Source organism: Colossoma macropomum, unplaced genomic scaffold, assembly GCF_904425465.1.
Source record: "Colossoma macropomum unplaced genomic scaffold, Colossoma_macropomum, whole genome shotgun sequence".
NCBI lineage: Eukaryota > Metazoa > Chordata > Actinopteri > Characiformes > Serrasalmidae > Colossoma > Colossoma macropomum.
Window position 1 is genome coordinate 36,555,408 of NW_023494803.1, and position 22,159 is coordinate 36,577,566.

At 39.1% G+C, this 22,159-nt stretch overlaps 1 protein-coding gene across 2 annotated transcripts in view; it reads left to right on the forward strand.

The window, feature by feature from the left end:
* Positions 1-22,159, forward strand: part of foxn3 (forkhead box N3) — a 144,942-nt gene that overhangs the window by 118,999 nt on the left and 3,784 nt on the right. For both annotated transcript variants that reach the window (XM_036593765.1, XM_036593766.1), the window contains exon 5: positions 14,978-15,086. In XM_036593765.1, the coding sequence (XP_036449658.1) occupies positions 14,978-15,086 (109 nt within the window). The remainder of the gene's footprint in view (positions 1-14,977; positions 15,087-22,159) is intronic.

Here is a 22,159-nt window from a genome sequence, read left to right on the forward strand (position 1 = left end):
GCTGTAGTGGTTGAAATCTTCCCTTTGAAATGAGACGACCCTCAAATAAAAAGTACCTTACTTTATTAACAGCTACTAGCCTGCTCTGTAGGTGACCCTGCCAGTCTACAGTGAGAGCAGAGGAGGGTAAAGTTCAGCAACCTCACCCCTAATTCTTTGGTGATAAGAAGCTGAAGTCAGCTATTCACCAGCTTCTTGTTTGAATTTTCCTGTTCCGCCTTAAATGGAGCAGCAGTTCTGATGCATGAGGCACCAGAATGTAACTGCTGCACCATTTAAGGTGGAATGGGAAAGTTAGTTAGCTAGCTACCGAGATATCAGCAAACTACTAGCGATTTTTATGCTTGTTATAAGGAAAAGGACCATAATACACTGAAATGAGATTAAACTAAAGACAGTACGGTTTTTAGTGTAATTTTTAACAGAAAAAATTACATTTGTGGGATTCTTTAGTTGCTCGCGCTGCCATCTTGCCAGTTTTCCTTTTTTTTTCTCATAACACTCTGTTTGGAGTGTGCCTCTGAAAAACCTCCATTTGGGGGTCCATGTAGCCCTAACACTTCACCCTACCCCTCTATCTCAACTAAAATCGGGACACCCTACCCCTAGACGTGACCACACAAAATGGATGGGGGCTAAGTAGTAGGGGCGAGGGGTAGAATGGGATTGGGCCCTTAGTGAATTTTGGTTTGCAAAAACATAAAAAAACAACAGAAGAATTCTACTCAGTTTTTACAATTTGTGCATAATTAAACTATTAAGGTGATGTTAAGCCATTCAGAGTGGTTTGCTTTAAAATACTCTCATTCTTGAGAAACATACTGAGTCAAAAGTGTTCACAACTTTGGTGATAAGAACCATCTGGTCCACACTCTGTAAAGTGAGTAGAACTAACAAATGTGGCCCAAATCTGGCCCAACTACATTGTTGGTAAATAAGGTTTGGCCAGAATTGGCCAACAAATATAGACACGATGCAAAACTGTATGCAGCTATATGGCATCTGCCCCTATTCTGGTCTGCATGCCTAACATAGTCAACCAACACTCAGCTACGAAAGCCAGAATTGGCCCAGAAGTGTCTGCTATATACGGTGAACCATTTCACATTAAACCGCTCTGAATGATTTTAATGATTTAATTATGCAGAAATTTTAAAAACTGATAGAATTCTTTACCTTAAGTCTCTTTAGGGAAATGTTTAAGTGAAAGAAGAAAAAAAAATAAATAAAAAAAAATATAATATATATATAATATATATATATATATATATATATATATGAATAATTAAATTTACAGTTTCGATTTATCCCTTAAGCATTTAATTTAAGGCGAATAGTTAGGATGGTTTATGCAAGTGGCCACAAGAGATCTTTCTCTTTTTCTTTTTACTTTGATACACTTAAGTATGTTAAAACTTTTCACTGAAGTGTATTTTTGTCAACATACTTCCGATTTCAAATGTAAGGTTTTGACACAGTGTTCATCACTTGAGTAGAATTTTTCTATACTTTTTCCACTAATGGTTATAATAATAATAATAATAATAATAATATTCATATTATTATTAGTGAAACCTGACAGGTCATTGAAAGCTGAATCCACGCGGTGCTGTTTTAATTTGTGTATTTTCTGTGGGATTAAGAGACTCGTGCTTTATCACTGTGCCAGCGTGTGTTTATTTGGCTGAGTACCTGTTGTGTTTGTTTCTGTGTCACTTAAAAGGCTTAACTGGCGTCCGCTGATGCGCATTCAGACTGAAGTGCTGTTAATTTTGCTCTCATAAACGTGAGCTAAAAGCCCATCAGATGCCTGTGCCCCATGAAAGGCAGGTTTTGAGCTGTGTGAATAATAGATTTTTCCCTCACGCGCGCTTTATCATCACTGGAGCACATTTGTGGTGTCTGCAGAATCAAAGGCGCGCTCGCACGGCGAGCGTTAAAACTTCTGCTGGCAACAAGCCTGCCTCTCTTCAACTGATGCCAGCCGGTGCAAAGAGCCAGAACAAAAAAAGAAAAAGACTTAAAAAGAGCATTCACACTTTGCTTACAGCTGCTTTCTATTGAAGGCCAGTTCAGTTGGAGCACAGTAACATTGAAACCTGTCTGTGGTTATTCTTCAGTTAAAGAAATGCCTTATATATAAACACCAAACGCACCAAATGTGCCCACCTTTTTCTAACTCGGCTGTTTTCCTCAGTACTTGTGGTTTATCTTCATTTAAAGGAGTAGATTGACAATATGTGCTAATGTGGCAAACAGTGACTAGAGACTAGCCATCATAATGCTAACTGTGGGCTGTTCATTTTTATTTATTGTTAGCAACATTAGTTCATTTTTATTTATTGTTAGCCTTTTCTTATGGAAGTACAGAGATGCCGTGAGGTAGTTATAATTTTCTGGACTGTTATCTTGAGATCATGACTTGTTTGTCTTGTGATCTCAAGATAACAGATGTTGTTTGCTTGAGATGACCAGGTAATCTTGAAATCACAAGAGAAATCATTTGTAATCTTAAGATAACGGTCCAGAAAATGACAACTACCCCATGGCCTCTCTGGACTTTCACATTTTCTGACTGAACTGTTCCATTAGTGGCATATTCGCTTTTTTCAAGTGAACTGTTCCTTTACCAACATCAGCTTTTTTTCTGACTGTGCTGTTCTGTTAGCAACATTAACATTTTCTGACTGAACTGTTCCATTAGCAACTTTAGCTTTAATTGACAGAACTATCCCAATAGCAACATTATCTTTTTTCTCAAATTGAACTGTTTCATTAGCAACATTAGCTTTTTCTCACTGAACTGTTCAATTAGAAATTTTCGTTTTTTCTGATTCTGTTAGCAGTATTAGCTAATTCCTGACTGAACTGTTCCTTTAATACCGACTTTCTGAACTGTTCTATTAGCAACTTTAGCTTTTTGTGTCTGAAATGTTCAATTAGCAACATTAGCTTCCCTGACTGAACTGTTTCATTAGCACCATCAACATTTTTAGCAAAATAACTTTTGTTAACTGAACTGTTCCGTTAGCAACGTTAGCTTTTTCTGACTGAACTGTTCCATTAATAATACTAATCTTTTTTCTGAGTGAGCTGTTCCATTAGCAACATTAACATTTTCTGTTTGAACTGTTCCTTTAACCCTGGGCTCAGTGTGTTTGGAGCTGCCCCACTGCCTGAACTCCGGTCGGTCGTGCGTTCGGGGGGGCGTCGCGGTTGCCATAGCAACATTGTAAATAGTTTTGAAGGAGACGTGAGTGCAGTTGGTCCCTAAGGAGGTCACTTGTCTCTGCGTGCCCTACAAAGGCCCCTCAGATCCATTCCAGCGTTGCTTCTTCAGCTTCTCCTCTTACACTCAAATCCTCAGACTTCAAGTTATCCTGAAAAACATATTTTCTTCTTTCTTCCCCTCCAATCTTTGATTCCGTCGTGCGCTGTGTCAGTGTCTGTTGGGGGAAGAGAGGGATCTGGAACAGAATGTCTTCCTCTCTCAAGCTTTTGTGTGTGTGATCAATGGAGGCTCAAAGTGAGGCCTACTTGGTCGTGTTGAAGAAGCTTTATGTTGGGTCTGAAGACAGAGGGGAAAAAAGAGAGAGAGAGAGAGAGAGAGAGAGAGAGAGAGAGAGAGAGAGATAGAGTTGGTTAATCTGCTAGGCATGTCTCTGATGGGACAGCTCAAAGCAGCTCGCAGTGAATCCATCATCGTAGCTGAACGCTTTCATTGCTGCTGTGTGAGAGCATTTAGGGCAGGGTCTCGAACCAGTTCGAGGAACGAAAGCGAAGATCAGAAAGGAACGTTATTTTCACTAGACATGAAAATGTAACTGTAACTGAATGGAGCTGTTCTACAACAGAAATATCCATTTGAAATCACTGTTACTGGTCAGTAACATTCGGCTTCATTCACCAACCGTTCTTAAGGAGAAATTTCTTATTAAAACCCACTTACACAGTTTGCACAAGGATTCTGACGTTCACCAGTGTTTTCTTATTTGGGATTTGTTCTTAGGTAAGAACAGAATCTACACACAATCAAGAGCACAAAGGTGTGAACAGTTCTGCAGGAATCTGACATAGACTTTTTCCTAGGACCTTTCTCAAGAACTCTTTTAAGAAAAAACCTCTGTGAATGCCGTGAATGAGGCATTAATGAGGCCCATTATTTTTACATTTTGTGTTGCCAACAACTTACACAAGACAGTGCTGTAAAAATGATACATTGACTAATTAGATTAAATAATCTTAAATTTAGTTATTATATCTAATATTTCTCATTATGAGGTTGCTGTAAGAGCATTATAAAGTTTCTGGACTTATTTCTAAATGTTTCTAGTTCTTCTAGTTTTATTTTCTAAGTAGTTTTAAGAAGAAATTTCTTCTTAAAACCCACTTACACAGTTTTCAGAAACATTCTGACATTCACCAGTGTATTCTTGCTTGGGATTTGTCTTAGGTAAGAACAGAATCTACACACACTCCAGAGCACAAAGTTTAAGAACACGTCATGAATCTGACGTTGACTTTTTCGAAGGACCTTTCTCAAGAACACATTTAAGAAATAAATTAGGAAGATATTGAGGAATGAGGCCCATTATTATTTTGTGTAGCACTCAACTTAAGAAAAACCTCATTATGCTAAATAGTGCTGCAAATGACACCTTGGCAAGTGATCTTAAATCATGTTAAATTGAGTTATTATATCAGTATTTCTCATTGTTAAATTGCTGTAAGGGTATTATAAGATTACTGAACTTATTTTTAAATGTTCTATTTCTTCTAGTTTCATTTTTTGACAGGTTTTAAGAAGAAATTTCTTCTTAAAACCCACCTACACAGTTTCACAAGGACTGACATTTGAGATTTGTTCTTAGGTAAGAGCAGAAGCTACACACACTCCAGAGCACAAATGTGTGAGCAGGTCTGTGGTTTAAGAACACGTCATAAATTCCTAGGACCTTTCTCAAGAACACATTTAAAAAAAAAATGTAGGAGGAAATTGCTGAATGAGTCCCATTACTTTTACATTTTGTGTTGCTGACAACTTAAGAAAAACCTCATTACACTAGACAGTGCTGCAAATGATACCTTGGCAAGTGATCTTAAATCATCTTAAATTTAGTTATTATATCTAATATTTCTCATTATGAGATTGCTGTAAGAATATTTTAAGATGGCTGAACTAATTTCTAATTTTTCTAGTTGGTCTAGTTCCTTTTTTAGTTTTAAGTAATTGTGTCTAGAGAATTCGTCTGAAACTGAAATTGCTCCTTATTCCCTCTATCCTTTAAACCAGATAAATAGCTTTTTAACTCTAATTCTCTCAGGTGCGTAACTCTTTTTCTCAGTACTGCAGTGCACAATTTGATTGTAGTCACTATAAAGGGATTAGTGAGCCATTTGAGATTTGGCGATTGTTTCATTATATTTATGGATACTTTTGCTTAAGACATAATGCCCTGACTGGGTGCCCAGTTTGCCAGCCTTCTGGACCCATTTGACCACCATGGAGCTTCCTGCTGTACAACGCTGTGCAAACCTCACCTGCATGAACTGACCCTCCTAATGATGCTGCTGCATTTCTTAATCTTAACCTTGCCACTGTCGCCACTGGCGACGCTCATGGGGGCTCAGACCCATTTTTTTCCGTGAAGCTGCTTTGTGAAAACATCTGTTGTAAAAAGACCTTTATAAATAAACTTTGACTTGACTTTGACACAATGCAGATGATATTGCTTGTTGCAAGAAATAATGCTTGAAACAGGCACAATTAAAGACGATTTACCTGGATAACATAGCTTAAAACAAGAAAAAATGATCTAGAAATAGATTAAACAGTCTCACATTACTCTTACAACAATCTCATAATAAGCAATATTAGATATTGAGTAGATCTAAGATAATCTCACATGCCAAGATACTATTTTTGCAGTCAGATTTTCCAGGCTTTTTTGTTGTTGCTCTGAGCTCATAAGAATGAGAGAAAAAAGCTAATTATATAAAATGAATGCAATTAATTGGTCTTTAATTTTGTTGTAACCAGTCTATGAGCATTATGTTTGTGTTGGAACACAGGAATGTAAATGCTAAAAGACTGATTATGCTCGGATTGAACTGATTACTCTTCGTTCTGTCCTGGTTTAGGGGGCAGGCATGGCCGGGCGTTGGATTTCTTGCTTCCCTGCCTTGAAGATAGGGGTATCTGTTGGCTGCATCAGCTTTTTAATTCCGCCTAATGTTGTCATTTATCACATGGAAATATTTTAGCTGAAAACTGATTTCCCCAAATCCAATCTGCAGCCTATCGTTCTTCAGGGAAAAGAATTAAGCTAAATGCACAGGCTTTATTTGCCCACCAGCAGGTGCCAAGTTTACAGAGTGCTGGGAATTTGTCATTTGCACACCATGTCATTTTTCACAGCGCATTTCTCTTTTTCCTTCTCTCTCTCTCTCTCTCTCTCTCTCTCTCTCTCTCTCTTTCTCTCTCCTGTCTGAGGTCTACAATAGAGGACAAAGTAGAGGAGACACAGGAGTGATATGACGGCAGCATTTGAATGCAGATTGCATGTGTGTTGCTGGCACTGTTTCATTTCTGCGATACTGCTGAGGATATATCTCACCATTAAGTCGAGCTGCAGTTAATCTGAATGCTCTGCGCTGGTTGGATCAGATATTCATGGCCCAGCAGGCAGTGCAGTGTCTCCTGGAGCTGATCTCAGAGCAGCCAGAGCGAGCTTAAGCTCCAGCCATGGTGAGAAAGAGAGAGAGCGAGAGAGAGAGAGAGAGAGGGGAGCAGCTGGGAGCAGCCAGCAACCCCACTGCCAAAGCCCAAATGAAAGAAGACAGGGATAGAGGGAAATGTCTCATCGCACCAGCGTTTTGGGTGCATGTTGTTTGTTTTGTCGTTGGGTTGCTGTTCCTTTGCATATTTGGCAAAGGCGCCTTCTCCTGCGTCCGCTCAGTAGGGATGTGGTTTCATAGACGAGCTGCTTGAGCTCCTGTTGAGAAGTAATTTGCTTAAGGCAGCGCTGGTCATGATAAGCCTGATTTATTCCACCTGACTTTCTTTGCTCAATCAATTCAGTTCATCGTCAGATTTGCAAAACAAATAGCTTTTCCTCTCACTCCTTTTGTGTGCATCTGTTCTGTAAGTGCATTTATATTCGCCTCTCTGTGTCTGTTTGTTTGTTTTTGTGCAGTTTTAGGACAAAATACCCTGACTTTGAAGTATAACCTGAGAAAAGCAAGGCTACCTACACACACACACATACACGCACACACATACACACACACACGCACACACACACACACACACACACACACATATTTATTTATATATATATATATATATGTGTGTGTGTGTGTGTGTATATATATATCGTCGCTGGCTTTTTGAGCTTTTGACATAATTTGAAAATGCCTGTTGCCCTTTATATTGTGTGTAAATTTCATGATGAAAGGACTAAAAGAAATGACTCAAAATTACTTGGAAAAAATTCTGGTTCCATTGGCTTACATTAAAAGTAAAGCATGTTTTTTGCTTACGTGTAAAGTTATCATTTTGGAGATAGAAGGGTTTGTTCTGACAGCAGTGATATATATATACACATACAAATGGGACATTATTATTACATATAGATACTTCTATATATAACACATATATACATATAGGACAAATTATTATTAAATATTAAATATACAGCACTGTGCAAAGTCAGACACCTCTCCATTTATTTCATTTATTTATTTATTTAATGAAATTATTCATTTTTCAGAAGATGTTGAGATTAGATATAAAGAAGGATAAATAAAGGAAAATAAATCAAAAACAGGAGTTTCGAGAGATTGTTAGAGGATCTGGAGAAAATGGGACTACTAAAGCTGGTAGACCACCAAAACTGTCCCCTTCAGATAAACAGCACATAAATGCAACCAACTTCTAAAACTGAACTTTGACGATTGACAAAATGAAAGCAAAACTAATGGAAGCTGTAACAAAGGTAAGGCAAGGACATGCTGAATACTGAAAAAATGGTATTATATTTAGTTGTTTAGGCTTCTTTAAAATGTTAAGTCAAAAATATTTATAGTTTTCTGCTTTTTTTTATATTTTAGATAATATTTATAGTTCCCTGATGCTGGAAAATGAATAACTTGGCGCTGTGACTAGAAGTCAGGTGATAAATAAAGGGTGGTCTCTGACTTTTGCACAGTACTGTATGTATAAATATAATACATAGGGGACATATGAGTGTTACATATATAAACTTACGTATAATGCGCATATATATATATATATATATATATATATATATATATATATATTTGTGTGTGACCCCCTGTCCTAACATGCTATAAAAACAAACTGGTGTTTGTGTGTGTGTGTGTGTGTGTGTGGGTCTGCGTGTCACTTTGAATGAAACTAAAATCCATACGATGCAGACTCTTTCAGATAGCTCCTAATTATCAGGAGAATTAAAGATACATGATATCAAAGCTCACTAAATTGCTCTTTCAATAAACATCCTGTTTTCCCTTCATAGAAGCGTGTCTGTGATTTGTACCATTGGCAAGATAAGCTCTGAACATCTCATTACGATTACAAACTGTCTCGCCAGATTCCGACACACAAGCAAACACGCTGATAGTTCTGCTTTAGGATTTATTTTTTATTTTTTTCTTCCACTGAAGTGGTGAAGCAGTTTCGTGCCCTTAAGGCAAAAGCTCTCGTCTTACTGGACTGAAGCCATAAACAAACCGGGCCTTCCTTCAGTCGCTTGGGCAGCTCTGCTCGTGCCCTTTGACCTCTGCGTGTGGAGAGAGGAGTGTGTCATTGCACACACACCCGCCTCGCCTCTTTCGCCGGAGCGGTGAGGGAGGACGCGGTCAGATCCTTCAAGAGGATCCCCGCTGCTCAGCTTTTGTGTGTTAAAGGGGGCGCTCTCTACAGAGCCAGCCGTGCATGTCATAGGCCCGAATGTACAAATCACACCGCCGCCAGTCCTGCGCTTTTATTGTGCGAAAACAAAGGCCCAGAGCACTCCCGAACTCCTCCGTCAAAAGAGAGAGGCGCCATTAAAGAGACGTTTTAAACCCCGTCCTTCGCCAAAGAGTCTACTTTGCCTAAGGAGCCGGGCCTGTCAATAGAGCTCAAATCTGATCAGCACACAGGCAAGACCGAGCTATTGCTCATGTGCACGTAAACAAGTCCATTATCGGGAGCTCTGGGGCCCTGAAACCAAATTTCTGTTTTTTATGCGTTTTACGCCGCCCTGATAAAATAGACTCATGGGTCAAAGCGGTTCAAGGAAAGTCTCCGTTTTAAAGCTATATTAGTCTCAAAGTCACTTTTTACTTTAATTAGGTAAACGGCTGTCAAGGTGTCTAGAGAACTGAACTGCAGAACTCAGAACTGTTCTGATATGCATAGTCCCCCTACTGGACAAACAGTGGTATGACAGCCCTAAGAAGGATTTTTTTTTTTTTGGGATGCCCCCCCCATCTTGCAAAATAATATACTGTATAACTAAAGGCTAAGTAAATAGAATGACTACCACAAGTTGTCTAAATTATATACATTAATAACTGGATAATTCATGCATTTCTGATGATGGATGCTTGTTTATGGTTCTAAAAAGATAAAGTTTGAATTATAGTTAATTTTATCAGCATTCTCCAACCTGGGCTCTTTCTCACCATGCAGTATTTCTCGCTTATCAGGAAACTTTAAGCTTAGTTGGATCTAACTCTGGCGGCAGTGGTTGCTTTTTTACTGTTATAAATATAAATATGCTATAAATGCTTTACTTTCTATATATTTAAGTGACTCCTCCTCATGTTTCACAGGACTGGCTGTTCGTCATAAATGTCACACTTCTATGTGCACACACAAGGATTAATTACCCCCTTAAAATAAATATGTAGCGCTGGTCAAGTTATAAGTGCAGATTTTCTGTTCATTTGTTTTTGTTTTTTTAGCAGCTTCAGTTAAATGATACCAAAATCCTTGAAGTGCTGCAGGACCTACTTCCCGCCTCCTTGATGATATCTGAGGTTTGGGGAAGAATATGGTCTCAGAAAATGTCTTCAAAATGTCAAAAAAAAATATTGCACTTTCAATTTTGTTTGCTATTCTTTACCTAGTGTGAGATATGGGCCAGTAGAAATGCTCCAAAATTAGATTTTATTATAATATTTTTTCCTTCTCTCATGTTAAAGATAATAGTAATAATAATAATAATAATAATAGTAATAATAATAGTAATAATAATAATAATAATAATAATAATGTTCATTAACGTAGCACCAACTCAAGGTCACTTTACAATAGCTTGCCAGTCACCTAAAGGGAGGAAAACAAAGAGAGAGAGAGAGACAGAGAGTTGTGTAGTTAGAGAGAGATGTGCAGATTAATGCTATGGGAGCTGTGTGTGCAGGGCCATCTGCCCAGGACATTAATACGCTTGAGAGGAAGAGGATAGAGAGAGAGAGAGAGCAGGCCCTGTGGCATCGTCCCACTCACTGCACTCTGCATGGCTCCAGTTAGAGGGCTGGGACATCTACCGAGAGAGAGAGAGAGAGGAGAGAGAGAGAGAGAGAATGCGTAGGGGCCTTGTACCTCTCTCTGCTCTTTTCAAGCACAACTTTATTGTCTTGCTTATTAAAATACAATTAAATACATTTGCTATGCTTCCCTCTGTCCTGCATGTAAGGGGACACCACACAATACTTTATACCAGTGCTCAATACACAGCACTTCCTACTAAGGCTGATATGATTACTCAATTACATTTGATTACCCAATTAAGATAAATAATAACTGATTAAAGGTGCCATGTGGTTGAAAATGCCCTGCGATGGACTGGTGACCTATCCAGGGTGTATCCTGCCTTCCACCCAGTGACTGCTGGGATAGGCTCCAGCTCCCCCCCGCGACCCAGAAGGAAAAGCGGCTTAGAAGATGTGTGTGTGTGTGTGTGTGTGTGTGTGTGTGTGTGTGTGTGTGTGATTGAAAACCAAATTGGATGAATTTGAAATAAAAGAGTTTGATTTAGTGTGAAAACGTTGTTTAAGCTTTAAAACGTACTTTCACTCCATATATCGCTGCTGTTGGAACAAAACCTTATATCTCAATTTTTGTCATTTTTCAGTTTTTGACAGAATTTGAAACCTGTTGTCCTTTACATTGTGTGTAAATTTCATGATGAAGGGACTGAAGAAAACAGCCCAAAATGACTTTGAAAAAAGTCTGGTTCCATTGACTTACATTAAAAGAAAAGTATTTTGTTTCCTTTTACTGTAAAGCTATCATTTTGGAGATATGAGGTTTTGGTCTGAAAAAAACTGCAAAAACACCTTATTTTGAATTCAGTTTCTGTGATATCATGAATAGCCATGCATTTACATATATCCACCCATTCAGCCTGTACCAGCCATTATAAGGAGTGTTTTACCTTAGACTGCGTTTTGAATGAGACGCATAACAGTTCAGCCAATCACAACAGAGGTCATTTACATATGTCAGTCTTACAGGCACAGTAACAAAAGGTTTGTTTAGTTTAGTTGGGCCCTTAACAATTTACCTTCCTAGTGCTTTGACATGGCAGTTTGGACAATGACAGTGACTAATTTAACTTCTCATATTTCAGTTTCTCAGTAACACAGAGAGGCACTAATTAATATGTATTTTGTGCCACATAGTGTTTCTATTCTTGAATGAAGTCTTTTTTAAATGCTTCCTTGTTTATCTTTTTCTAGTGAAGTATTTTGGAAAATTTGAAAGTCAATTTTGATTGTTTGGCTATTTATAAAATCCCTGGTTACTCAGTTAATTGCTAAAATAATCTGTCAGGTACTTACTAATATACAGCCCCACTCACTACATATACACATATACATTACATGCACAACTGCAAGTGACTTTTACAGTAACAATAGGTGCTTCTATGAGGGATCACTGTGTCAGCTGTTTTTTTTTTTGCCGTGTTTGTGTTTGTACAGAAGCTAGCACCTTGTTGGAGTTATTTAGAGCCCTGCTGTTACATGAGGGCAGTTGCTGCTGTTCCAGTACAATAGCTGGTGACGTTTTATTTTGAGTGGTCCTTTTTGAATGAGACAAACACTCAATAGACTCTCAGTAACATGTCAAAAAAATATGAAGGTTAGGATTAGGTTCTGGGTTGAGGTTAAGGTTAGGGTTAGGCTTAGGGCCAGGGTGAGGGTTAGGGTTAGGTTTTGCGTAATGGAAGTAACATATTAACAATACATCTACTTAATGTAAGTAATGTGTCAACAAAACATCTACAAGATATTTCAGTGTATTCAGATGCTTCACAACTGCTACTTCACTGATATGCCTCCCTGATCTGCCCTCTATTGCCCCCTTCAGTACTGAGTGTTTTAATCGCCACAGCAACTGAAGAACGCACAGTGAGTTTATACAGAAGGACTGAAAGTTTGCAGTGCGTTGAACAAGCGCTGTCATTTGCGTTCGTGTCCTTGCGTGTAGTATATTTCAGGCCTTACTGATACTCTGTTAAGAGTTTATTAATCATCTAGAAAGGACCACTCCAAATAAAGTGTTACCCAATAGCTCTGAGTGGCACTGACACAGCCTGTCATTGCAGATGTGGACTTTAGCAGTTGAGCACTTTTTTACCTAAAGCTCTTAAAGAAGGCCGCATCCTCAGGCACACAGGCCCCAGGGCCTCCTCTCTGGTGCGGCCGAGCAGAGGGAGCGGAGTTGCCTTTTGTTTTGCGCTGTTGTTTCTGATGCCTGGGCTGATGGCTCGACGTGTACGGGGTACAATAGAGCAAGCACATTAGCCATTCAGATTGCCAGCCCATCCACGCTAATTGGGGGGAGGGCTGCGTCCCTCTTGTCGCTTTGCATTGTCCGCTCGCTTGGCCGGGCCTGTCCTGCACTGTCTCGGGCCATCACTTCACCTTTTTTCTGAGGCTGGAGCCCCTTGGGGTGAAGCAAGATAGAGAAAGAGAGATAGAGGGCCGCTGCCAGCACAGCTGTTCTCCTCAACACTACTGCAGCAACTCCAGCGCCTCTGTCACCTAGCCGTGTATCGGGGAAACTATGGCATACGTGGGGGGGGGAGAGGGAGGGGGTTGCCACGGCAACAATGCTCCTGCCTAATGGGCAGAGGAGTGTGCTGGATTCCAAGCGGATAGTTGCTTTTTCCTCCCTGTTTTTTTTTTCACGTTTGCCATCTGCTTTCAATCAGGGTCCATTTCCTGTACGGCTCCAAGATGATGCCTCGTACTGGGATCAACAAAAGCAGAAGAGCTGTCAAGTCTGTTTAGGTCTGAACTCAAGCTCAAAAATGGGCTTTCTCCCATTTCCATTCCATCACGCTGGAACCTTGATGTAGGTTTCTGAGACTGTCTGATAATCGAATGCTTTCAGGGAAGCACGTGAGATTTCACATGCGGCTAAATGTCCGTTTTAATGGCCATATGCGAACAAAGCTATGTGGAGCTGAGTTCGTCTCCTGTGTTTCATAGATCCAGACATAGAAACTGGCATCTCCATGATACATTTGAATGGTCCTGAGATGTACAGTATGTGCTCTGTGAGTAAAGGCTGAGAAGCATCAGCCCTGTGGGGTTCACATCAATCAAATAAGTCTATACCACTTAGTAGGATCAAGCAGCTAATTCAATACCTCATACTATGCACAGATTCCACTCTCCTTTCTTCTTAAAGGAAACATTAAATCTATGCAATTTTCCACTTACCCCAGATGGAGCTGATCAGCCAAGGCATATTTGGTGTCCAGATTTTATTTCTGTAGTTATGCGGTTTGAGTGGATTGAGAATGGTTTTGAGGATGCATTTACAGAAACGGTTTGGGTGACTATTAACATCTAGTGCTTTTATCAACTGGAACTACGAGGCTAACCTTGAAAAAAAAACACTCAGTGTCAATAGTCACCCATATCTTTTCTGTAAATACCTTCTCAAAACTTCTCTTGACCCACTCAAACACTGCATATCTGAATGCTGTGGGCAACCATTGTTGACAAGAGGTGTTGTGCCAAATTACACATCCCCTACAGAATCCCCTTCTCCCCTTTGCGTGTACCTACATCTCGCTAGGTTACATTAGCGATATCTGTTCTTAAAGTCTAAACGTAGATTCAGTTTAAAACTTCACTTGTTGTCATCACTGAGTGGCTACTCGAATGATCAGCAGCAATATTTTTCATGTTTATAGCTGACAAATCTGAGCGGCCTTAATGAAGACCTGGATGTGGTTTGAGCCAGTTGAGAAAGGTTTTTGGGAAGTGTTTGGAAAAAGATTTGGGTGACTATTGACTTCTATTGTTTGTTAGCTACATTAGCCTCGTAGCTCCAGGGCTATACTAAAGAGGCATTATTTGAAAGCCAAACATGTTTTGGCTGATCGACGACATCTGGAGTAAGCGGAAAATTGTGTAATTGTGTATTTTTTTCTGTGCTTTGTTGACTTTCCATTTATCCTTCTGTGATGCAAATACTTATTTTATCTTCTCTCACAAAGATCTGTGAAAGATCTTCAAGAAGCCATGTTCAGATATATTTAGTTGAAAAAGTTGTCCAAAGATCTTCTTTTCACTGTGTCGGCATCAGAAGTGTGCGCTCGCTGTGTGAAAAGCTGGGGATGGAAGTATTTTAGCAGTATGCGCTAATGGTGTTGAAATTTGTTTGAGCCGTGATGATCAAATATGGTGCAGTAGCTTTAAAATGAATCAATACTTCCCCCGTCCACTGATTTTCTCCATAGAATACATTACTGTCGACCACGCTTGGTATGTCTGTTTATGACTAACATTCATCATTATGCCATCTGTGATTACTGGTGAATAATATGCGCTCACATGCTACCGTATTTGTATGGGGTGATAATGGCCACGTGTGCGTATGTGTGCTGCTGTTGTAGAGCCGAATACACATTAATGGACTTTTTCTCTTTTTCCTCCTCTGCAGTCCCTCAGGGAGTGATCCATAACGGAGCTCGTATGATGAGCCAGGGCCTCTTCCCAGGAATCCGACCCCTTCCCATCAGCCCTATTAGCAGCAGAACGGCCGCAGTCAGGTCAGTCCCGCCCCTCTCCATTCGTCCACTGATCTGTGTTGGTTCATCTCTTCTACACAGGACTGCATGCCTATCACAGTGGTTCCCAGTTCTAGTCGTGAAGGATGGTGACCCTGCTGTTTACTGTATTTTAGTGTTTTTCCTTTTATAATTTGCCTAATCCACCTAATTAGCTAATTAAAGGAATTTTCCAGCCGTCATAGTTGTCGCCCTCTAGAGACGGTGACCTTTACATTCACAGCCCCCCATGTTTTTTCACTTTACTTGACAGGTAAACAGCTAAACAGTGTCTTTTGCTCTGTTAAATACACATACAAACACAAAAGCACTCAGCGAGACTTAGAGCAGCATCAGGTTGCGTTCTGCGATGAGCTGACAGAACAAAAAACCTCTGATGATGTTGCATCATTTGCAAGGTGAGACTGAAAGGCAAATACATCCGTGGTAATGCATCTTTGTCCCTCAACCGCTGTGCCTTGTTCTCGAATGCACATTTAACAAAGTCACACTCCAGCAACTTAAATGTCTTTTTACAGCGAGGGACACAGAAACTAAACTCTGGTCTCTTAAATGCCATTCTAAATATTACAGTTAATACGTTTTTAAATAAGTGAGGCTCCGATGGCTTAGCTCGTTTCTCATGTGTGGCAATATCTATTTTGTGTGTGTGCAGAGTGTGAGCATCATCCTAAATCACTACCCCAGCTCCCAGCACGCAGTCTGAGTCCAATAAAAACCAAAAGGGAGAAACCATTCTGAACTGTGTTAGGCCAGATTTTCCATACCCAGCACTATACAAGCATACACCTCAAAAATTGCAAAAATAAACAGATAATCCATATATGTTCACACATATAATCGAATGTTAAATTTTTTAAATATTACATATTTTCAATATTTTATTTTATTTTATTTTTTAAGGCTTATAAACAGATTTGTCTGCTCTTTTTTAGGGGCCTTGAAATGGGTAGTACATCAGATCACAATGATTTCTGGGCAGGTTCTGCTACCAAAAGCGATCACTTGATCCCCTCAACCTTCAACAGCTCATCTCACAAACTTGACTTGAACTTATGTAGTAAAGAAACGGCTTTTAAGATGGTGTTGGGGATTCTGCCGAGGGAAAACAGTGAGGCCAGAATGATGAGAGCATGTTTAAATGAGTATAATGAGCAGAAATTCTTACCAAAGCTGTTTTAATGACTTTATTCAGTAAAAAAAACAATCTCAGTTACCTTTGCCCTCCCTAAGATGCTCTGTATGGTGGACCCAACAAACTGCAAATAAAAAACGAGCTGCAAACTCAGAAAGCACTTTCATCAAAATGACGACACTGACGCTGCATTTCATAAACGCAGATAAATGCAAATACAGAAATCACAGGCAACTTCGCTGATAATCCAGTCACAACACAACTGATAGCTCTGGTATCCTTGTCAGTCTGGCAGCAGTCTGTGAAACCTCACTGCTACATTGGAAACGAATTAGCACAAATTCTTCCCTAACAGCTCGCCTCATCTCTGAGAGGACACATTATACAGATGTACTGTTCCGCTTACAAACACCTTTAACTGAAGAATTCATCAAAGTTCAAAAAACGCCTGTTTCCATAAAAATTTAGCAGCAGAAACCACTGGCTTTACTTATACGAGAGTTCAGAGCCAATGTGTACTCGGTTCATTTTCAGTGCAGGGAAACCCATCAAACATATCGTATGTGGCAACCATATGGTACAGATGCAGTAGATAGAGATCACGTTGAAAACCACTGCAGTATTCCTTGTGCAGTGCAGGGGGAATCCAGGATCACAACTTGGGAACACTTGCCTTGAATCAATGCTGTCTTCTCACATCAGCCCTGGTGCTCGTGTCCTTCTGTGAACTCTTTCCAGCAGTTATATACAGTCCCCCTCTATGGCCAAACATCACCTCACCTTATTATTCAAGCACAAGCCTCAGTCCTGCACATGTGATGGTGCTGAATAATTGATCACATACACTAAGTATTTTAATGGCCTGAGTGGTGTGAGTGGACTGCCTTTCATCCTGTGAAACATTCATAAGCCTGGGCTGCTGAAGCAGGTCCTGCGTGTCTGCAGCTCCCACACAGATGTCTTCCCAGCATCACACTGTCGTTTCTGATGGTTTGGTCCATGTGCATAGTAAAAAATCAGCAGGTTCTGTGTGGAAGTATTGTTATAAAAATCAAAGCGTTTCGGAACACGATGCTCTGAGTAGCAGAGAAGCCATCAGAGTTGCCAGTTGAAACAGGTCCACAGAGAGACAGGTGTGGACAGGCTGTGTATGTGAGTGTGGACATACCTGCCTGAGGGTTTACAGGTGTGCGTTTGGGACACGCTACCCAGAAGGCCATTCACTAGCTTGAGACATTCTACTGCAAAAGCACTGTGCAGGATTTGTGACATAAAAACGTTTGATGTTTCCATACAGTCATTATGTAGAAACTAAGCTGCAAACTAGCCCATTTTGAATTCGCTGTTTTTGTCACAGAAACTAATGCATTTACAGTACTGTCCAAAAGTCAGAGAGCACCTTTGATTTATTTATTTACCAGTCAAAATGACCAGTAAGTACGTTATTCATTTTTCAGGAAATTAGAAATTAGATCCATTTGCATAAGGAAGGTGAAAGTCAAAGGAAAATAGGTGAAAGAAACATGAAATTTCCAAAAATTAGGGTTATTATTGGAAGATATATAGAAAATGGGGCTATTAAGATTGAGATGTAGGAAATGAAACCAATTTCTATGACTGAACTTTGGAGGTGTGGAAAATGATCACTGCAGATTTCTTTGAAAAATAGTGTAAAACATTATATTATATTTAGCTGTTGAGGCTTCTGTGTGTATTTCTGTTAAATAAATGTTTTCTCTTGACCCTGAAAAATCAAAAACTGTTTAGACTGAAACTAAATACATGAAGGGTGGCCTTTTGCTTTAAACAGTACTGTACAAACGTCCGACTATTCAGCTTAATCGTTCACGTTGAAGTAATAAGAGTGATTTCTAGCTTGGACTGCTTCCTGAATGAGGCACAATTCACGACAGCCAATCAGAACGGAGCTTGTTTACAATGGCACAGTAAGAAAAACAGCCTGTTTAATTCCAAGGGATAAAGAGAGGATGGAAAATTGTCATGTGAAAATGAATTATGACTGTTTTTGGTCTGTAAACCCACACAGATGTCATAAGTGAACCTCGGAGGGGAAAATAAATAAATAAAATAAAATAAGAGAGTAGGATATGGGCCCCTTAATAGAGCGGGTGACCTTCATGGATATGACAGACAACTACATTCATATCTACTATAATGTCTCTGGTGTGTTAACATGCTGGCTGACAGATTGTGTTGTGGGCAGCAGGGATGACAGAGCTGAGCCTCTGCTTGCTATCAAATGAGTGACACTGCATTTAGGCATTAATAATTGAGCCCGTTTTCTTATCCTGCGGTGCTGTGGCTATAATTCATGAGCCATAAATGCACAAACGAGACAGGAAGTGGAAAAGCTCTCAAGGTTTATTTTTCTAGGCTTACTGGGAATTTTAATGTTTGTGATGAAACTGCACGAGTAGCAAAAGCAGCGTCTCTGGGCAGCAGAGCAGCTAAGTGCAATAAACTCTGACCAGCAACATCTGAGGGCTGATTGAAAAGTCATTTCATTATTTTAATGCTGCGCTTTGTTGATGAGGGACATAAATGGAAATAATTGAGCCCCTTTGCCATTTCCCTGTATTACTTCTCCACTGAAAATCGGGCCGTTTTGTAATCCACCTCCATTAATTAGTTTTATAATAGTGTTGTTGGTCAGCTAGAGAGGTACTTCAGAGCTGAAGTGCATTTCAAAGCCATGAGAAGTGTTTTAATTTAATTAGCTCATGACTCATTGTGGACTGTTCAGTTAGCCGGGCACAGTGCTTGCCACTGCAACACCTCTTTTAGATAATGTATGAGTTTGCTGTAATATGTGTCACTCAAATAGCTTAAATAATTGTACATGAAATATCTGACTCCAGCCAGTAATACAGTGAATATATATATATATATATATATATATATATATATATATATATATATATATATGTATATTCACTATAAAACAAAAACATCATGGATTAACTAGACACTTCCAAATTATTTGGCAAGTTAGTTTAACTCTGTTGTTCATTTTACACTCACTGAAATAAAGGCCCCTGTCAGTAGGGGCAGTACCCCTCCTGTCTCTGGGGTGGGACCCTCAGGGGTACATCTCAGTACCTTTAGTCAGGGAACATAATTGTATGATAATCCAATAAAATTATACTTTCTATATTGTATTGCCTCCACACACCCCGTCTCTTCTCCAGGCTTTTTATTTTATTGTTCTGTTCTAAAACATTAGGTTACAAATACGTACTTTTCACCTGGGAAAAATTATTTAAGGTTCACAATTGGACCTTAAAACCACTGTTTTACCCTTATGGGAACCTTTACATTGTTTGTACCTTGATGAATGAAAGATGTAGAATGTAAAATTGCAGATTTAGCAGTTTCTTTCTTCAAGAATCCATTCAAAAGCAAACCGCAAGAAATAGATTAGAGTATAACAATTGACAAAGTTCATTATTTGATTCAACACACTGGTGACTCATTTTGATACATTTTTCAGTACATCAATAATAAGGAGTAGCTGAAAATGTGCCTTACATTAATATGTTAATGTTTTCAGATCATTTGAGCATTTAACATGAAAATTGTACAATATTTGAGACAAAAGCTGTGTTAGAGTGTCCTGATCTAATGCTCTAGCTGATATATTAGACCCAAGCTAGCACACTAGCCACAAGCTAACTAGTTATGCCAGGCCAGTTCTTATAACAAGAACGTCTTGGGACAAATATGAGAAATTTTGCTCTAAATATCGGAGGGAGCATAGAGTTATTAAGGCGTAGCTCATGAAGGTGGAGCTCAAAGTAGGGGCTGATGGATAAAAAGCCTGTTATTAGCATTTGGATGTAGCATAAGTTAGCATGGCTGAAATGTGCGTTATGTGTGGGAGACACACTAAATGCCTTACAATAAACTTTATGTCTAACAAAGGAATATTGATTCCATTATCTAACAAAAGTGTTTCGCTGGCAAGGTGGTTTAGCTTGGATTGAAAAGAGCATGATGAGGAATTTGTGGGTGGATTCTGAAGTTTAACAAGTTACCCCCATACATGTATTCTCGTTATAAGATCATGTCTGGCCCTGTAAGACTACAAGCTAACGTGCTAGCTACAGTACAACAGCACGATATGGTACTATATGATACAATATGCTGCAATATGGTTCCATACAATATTATTTGTTGTATTGTTTCACAACAAGGAAAAAATAACCTTCCAAACATGATAGACCAACAAAGATGCTCAGACAGTGTTAAAAAAACATCCAACGGAATATATAATCTAAAACAGATCTGCCAAACTAAATCACAGGAACTAGGACACCTAACAAGAGACACTATCAGAAAGTCAATAACAGCAGCTCAAATAAAATCTGTCAAGATTCTCACTTTGACACCTGATGCCAGCAACATTATGTCACATGAACTTGTCCCATTAAAACTAGGGGTTCCTGTTCAGACAGTGAGTAAAATACACCTTAAAGCACCTAAAGGCCACTGAGGCTGAGAGGAAGACTGATCTTTCAGCATCGCAGACTCCAGTTACTAGAAGTGCAGGTTCTTAAGAATAAAAAAGGCAAAAGGACCTGGAGTGGCCTAGTTAGAGAATGACCTAAATCCAGCTGAAAATTTAATGCACGGCACAAAGACGGGTGTTCTTCAACAGAACCAAAGGGGTCTGACCGAGGGTGACCAGATTTGTAAAGGGAGAGATGTTGCCAAATAAAGCTACTTCATCCAAGCGGCAAATTGCCTGCACTGCCCTTACAAAGAGGGACTGTAGAAATTCAATAAAACTATCAGATTTCCATAGTTCTGTACAATACTTATGAAATAATATATAATTTCACTTCCATATAATATTCATGTAACACTGGATTACTGCCGGCTGTAGTACTTGTACGCTATGCTATAGTACACTATAGTAATTGTCGGAATTTACTATAGTATTGTTATAGGAATCTTATAGGGACTTTTGTAGTGTAACTACAGATTTTGTTCATAAGGGTAGCTCATTATTGCCTAAACAAATTCAATATATTTTGTGTTTTTAATTAACATTTTTGTCAGTAAGTGTCATTGCCAATTTAAAGGACCTATATCCCATATTTTTATTGTATTTTATGTTTTTAACGAGGTCCACTTATGAGATGTTTGAGTTTACGTACCAAAAACAGTCATAATTCAGTTTCACATAATTTTCCAACATGTCTTTATCCCTTAGAATCAAACTGGCTCCTTTCTTACTGTGTCTTTATTAAGAAAAATAAGAAAAGGCAGAAGAGGCTTTGTTTATATAGCACTTTTTCAAACAGAGTTTCACAAAGTGCTTTACAGAAGACAGAAATAAATGAAAATTGCAAATATAAATAATTAACAGACGAAGAAATAGGAAAATAAAACATTAAAAGTGTAAATGCAAACAGTAAAAGCAGTAAAACAAAAAAGAGTCAAAGGGAAACATTTTAAAAGTGTAAGCAGTAAAATGTTAATTAAAAGTTGGTCTAAACGAGTGGGTCTCAACCTTCCTCTTAAATATGCCAGAATCTTGCAGAGCTCTCAGGTCATCAGGAAGGGAGTTCCAAAGATTAGGGCCGTAATGGGAGAAGGTCGCCTCACCACATTTATGCTGATTGGTTGGTGCACCAAGCATGTTCCTGTGAGCTGCTCTGAGGGCTATTGAGGGGACATACCTGATAACCATGTCAAGGTTAAGACTAATATATGTAAATGACCCCTGTTCTGATTGGCTCCCCTGTATTTTTGCCTCATTCAGAAAACAGTCTGGGCTGAAACATTCCTTTATGACATCAGTGTGAATGGGGGGAACCAGAATATATATATTGGTTCTCATGACATCACAAAACCATTTTACAGGCTTATTTAAGGATATTTGAGAATTATTTTA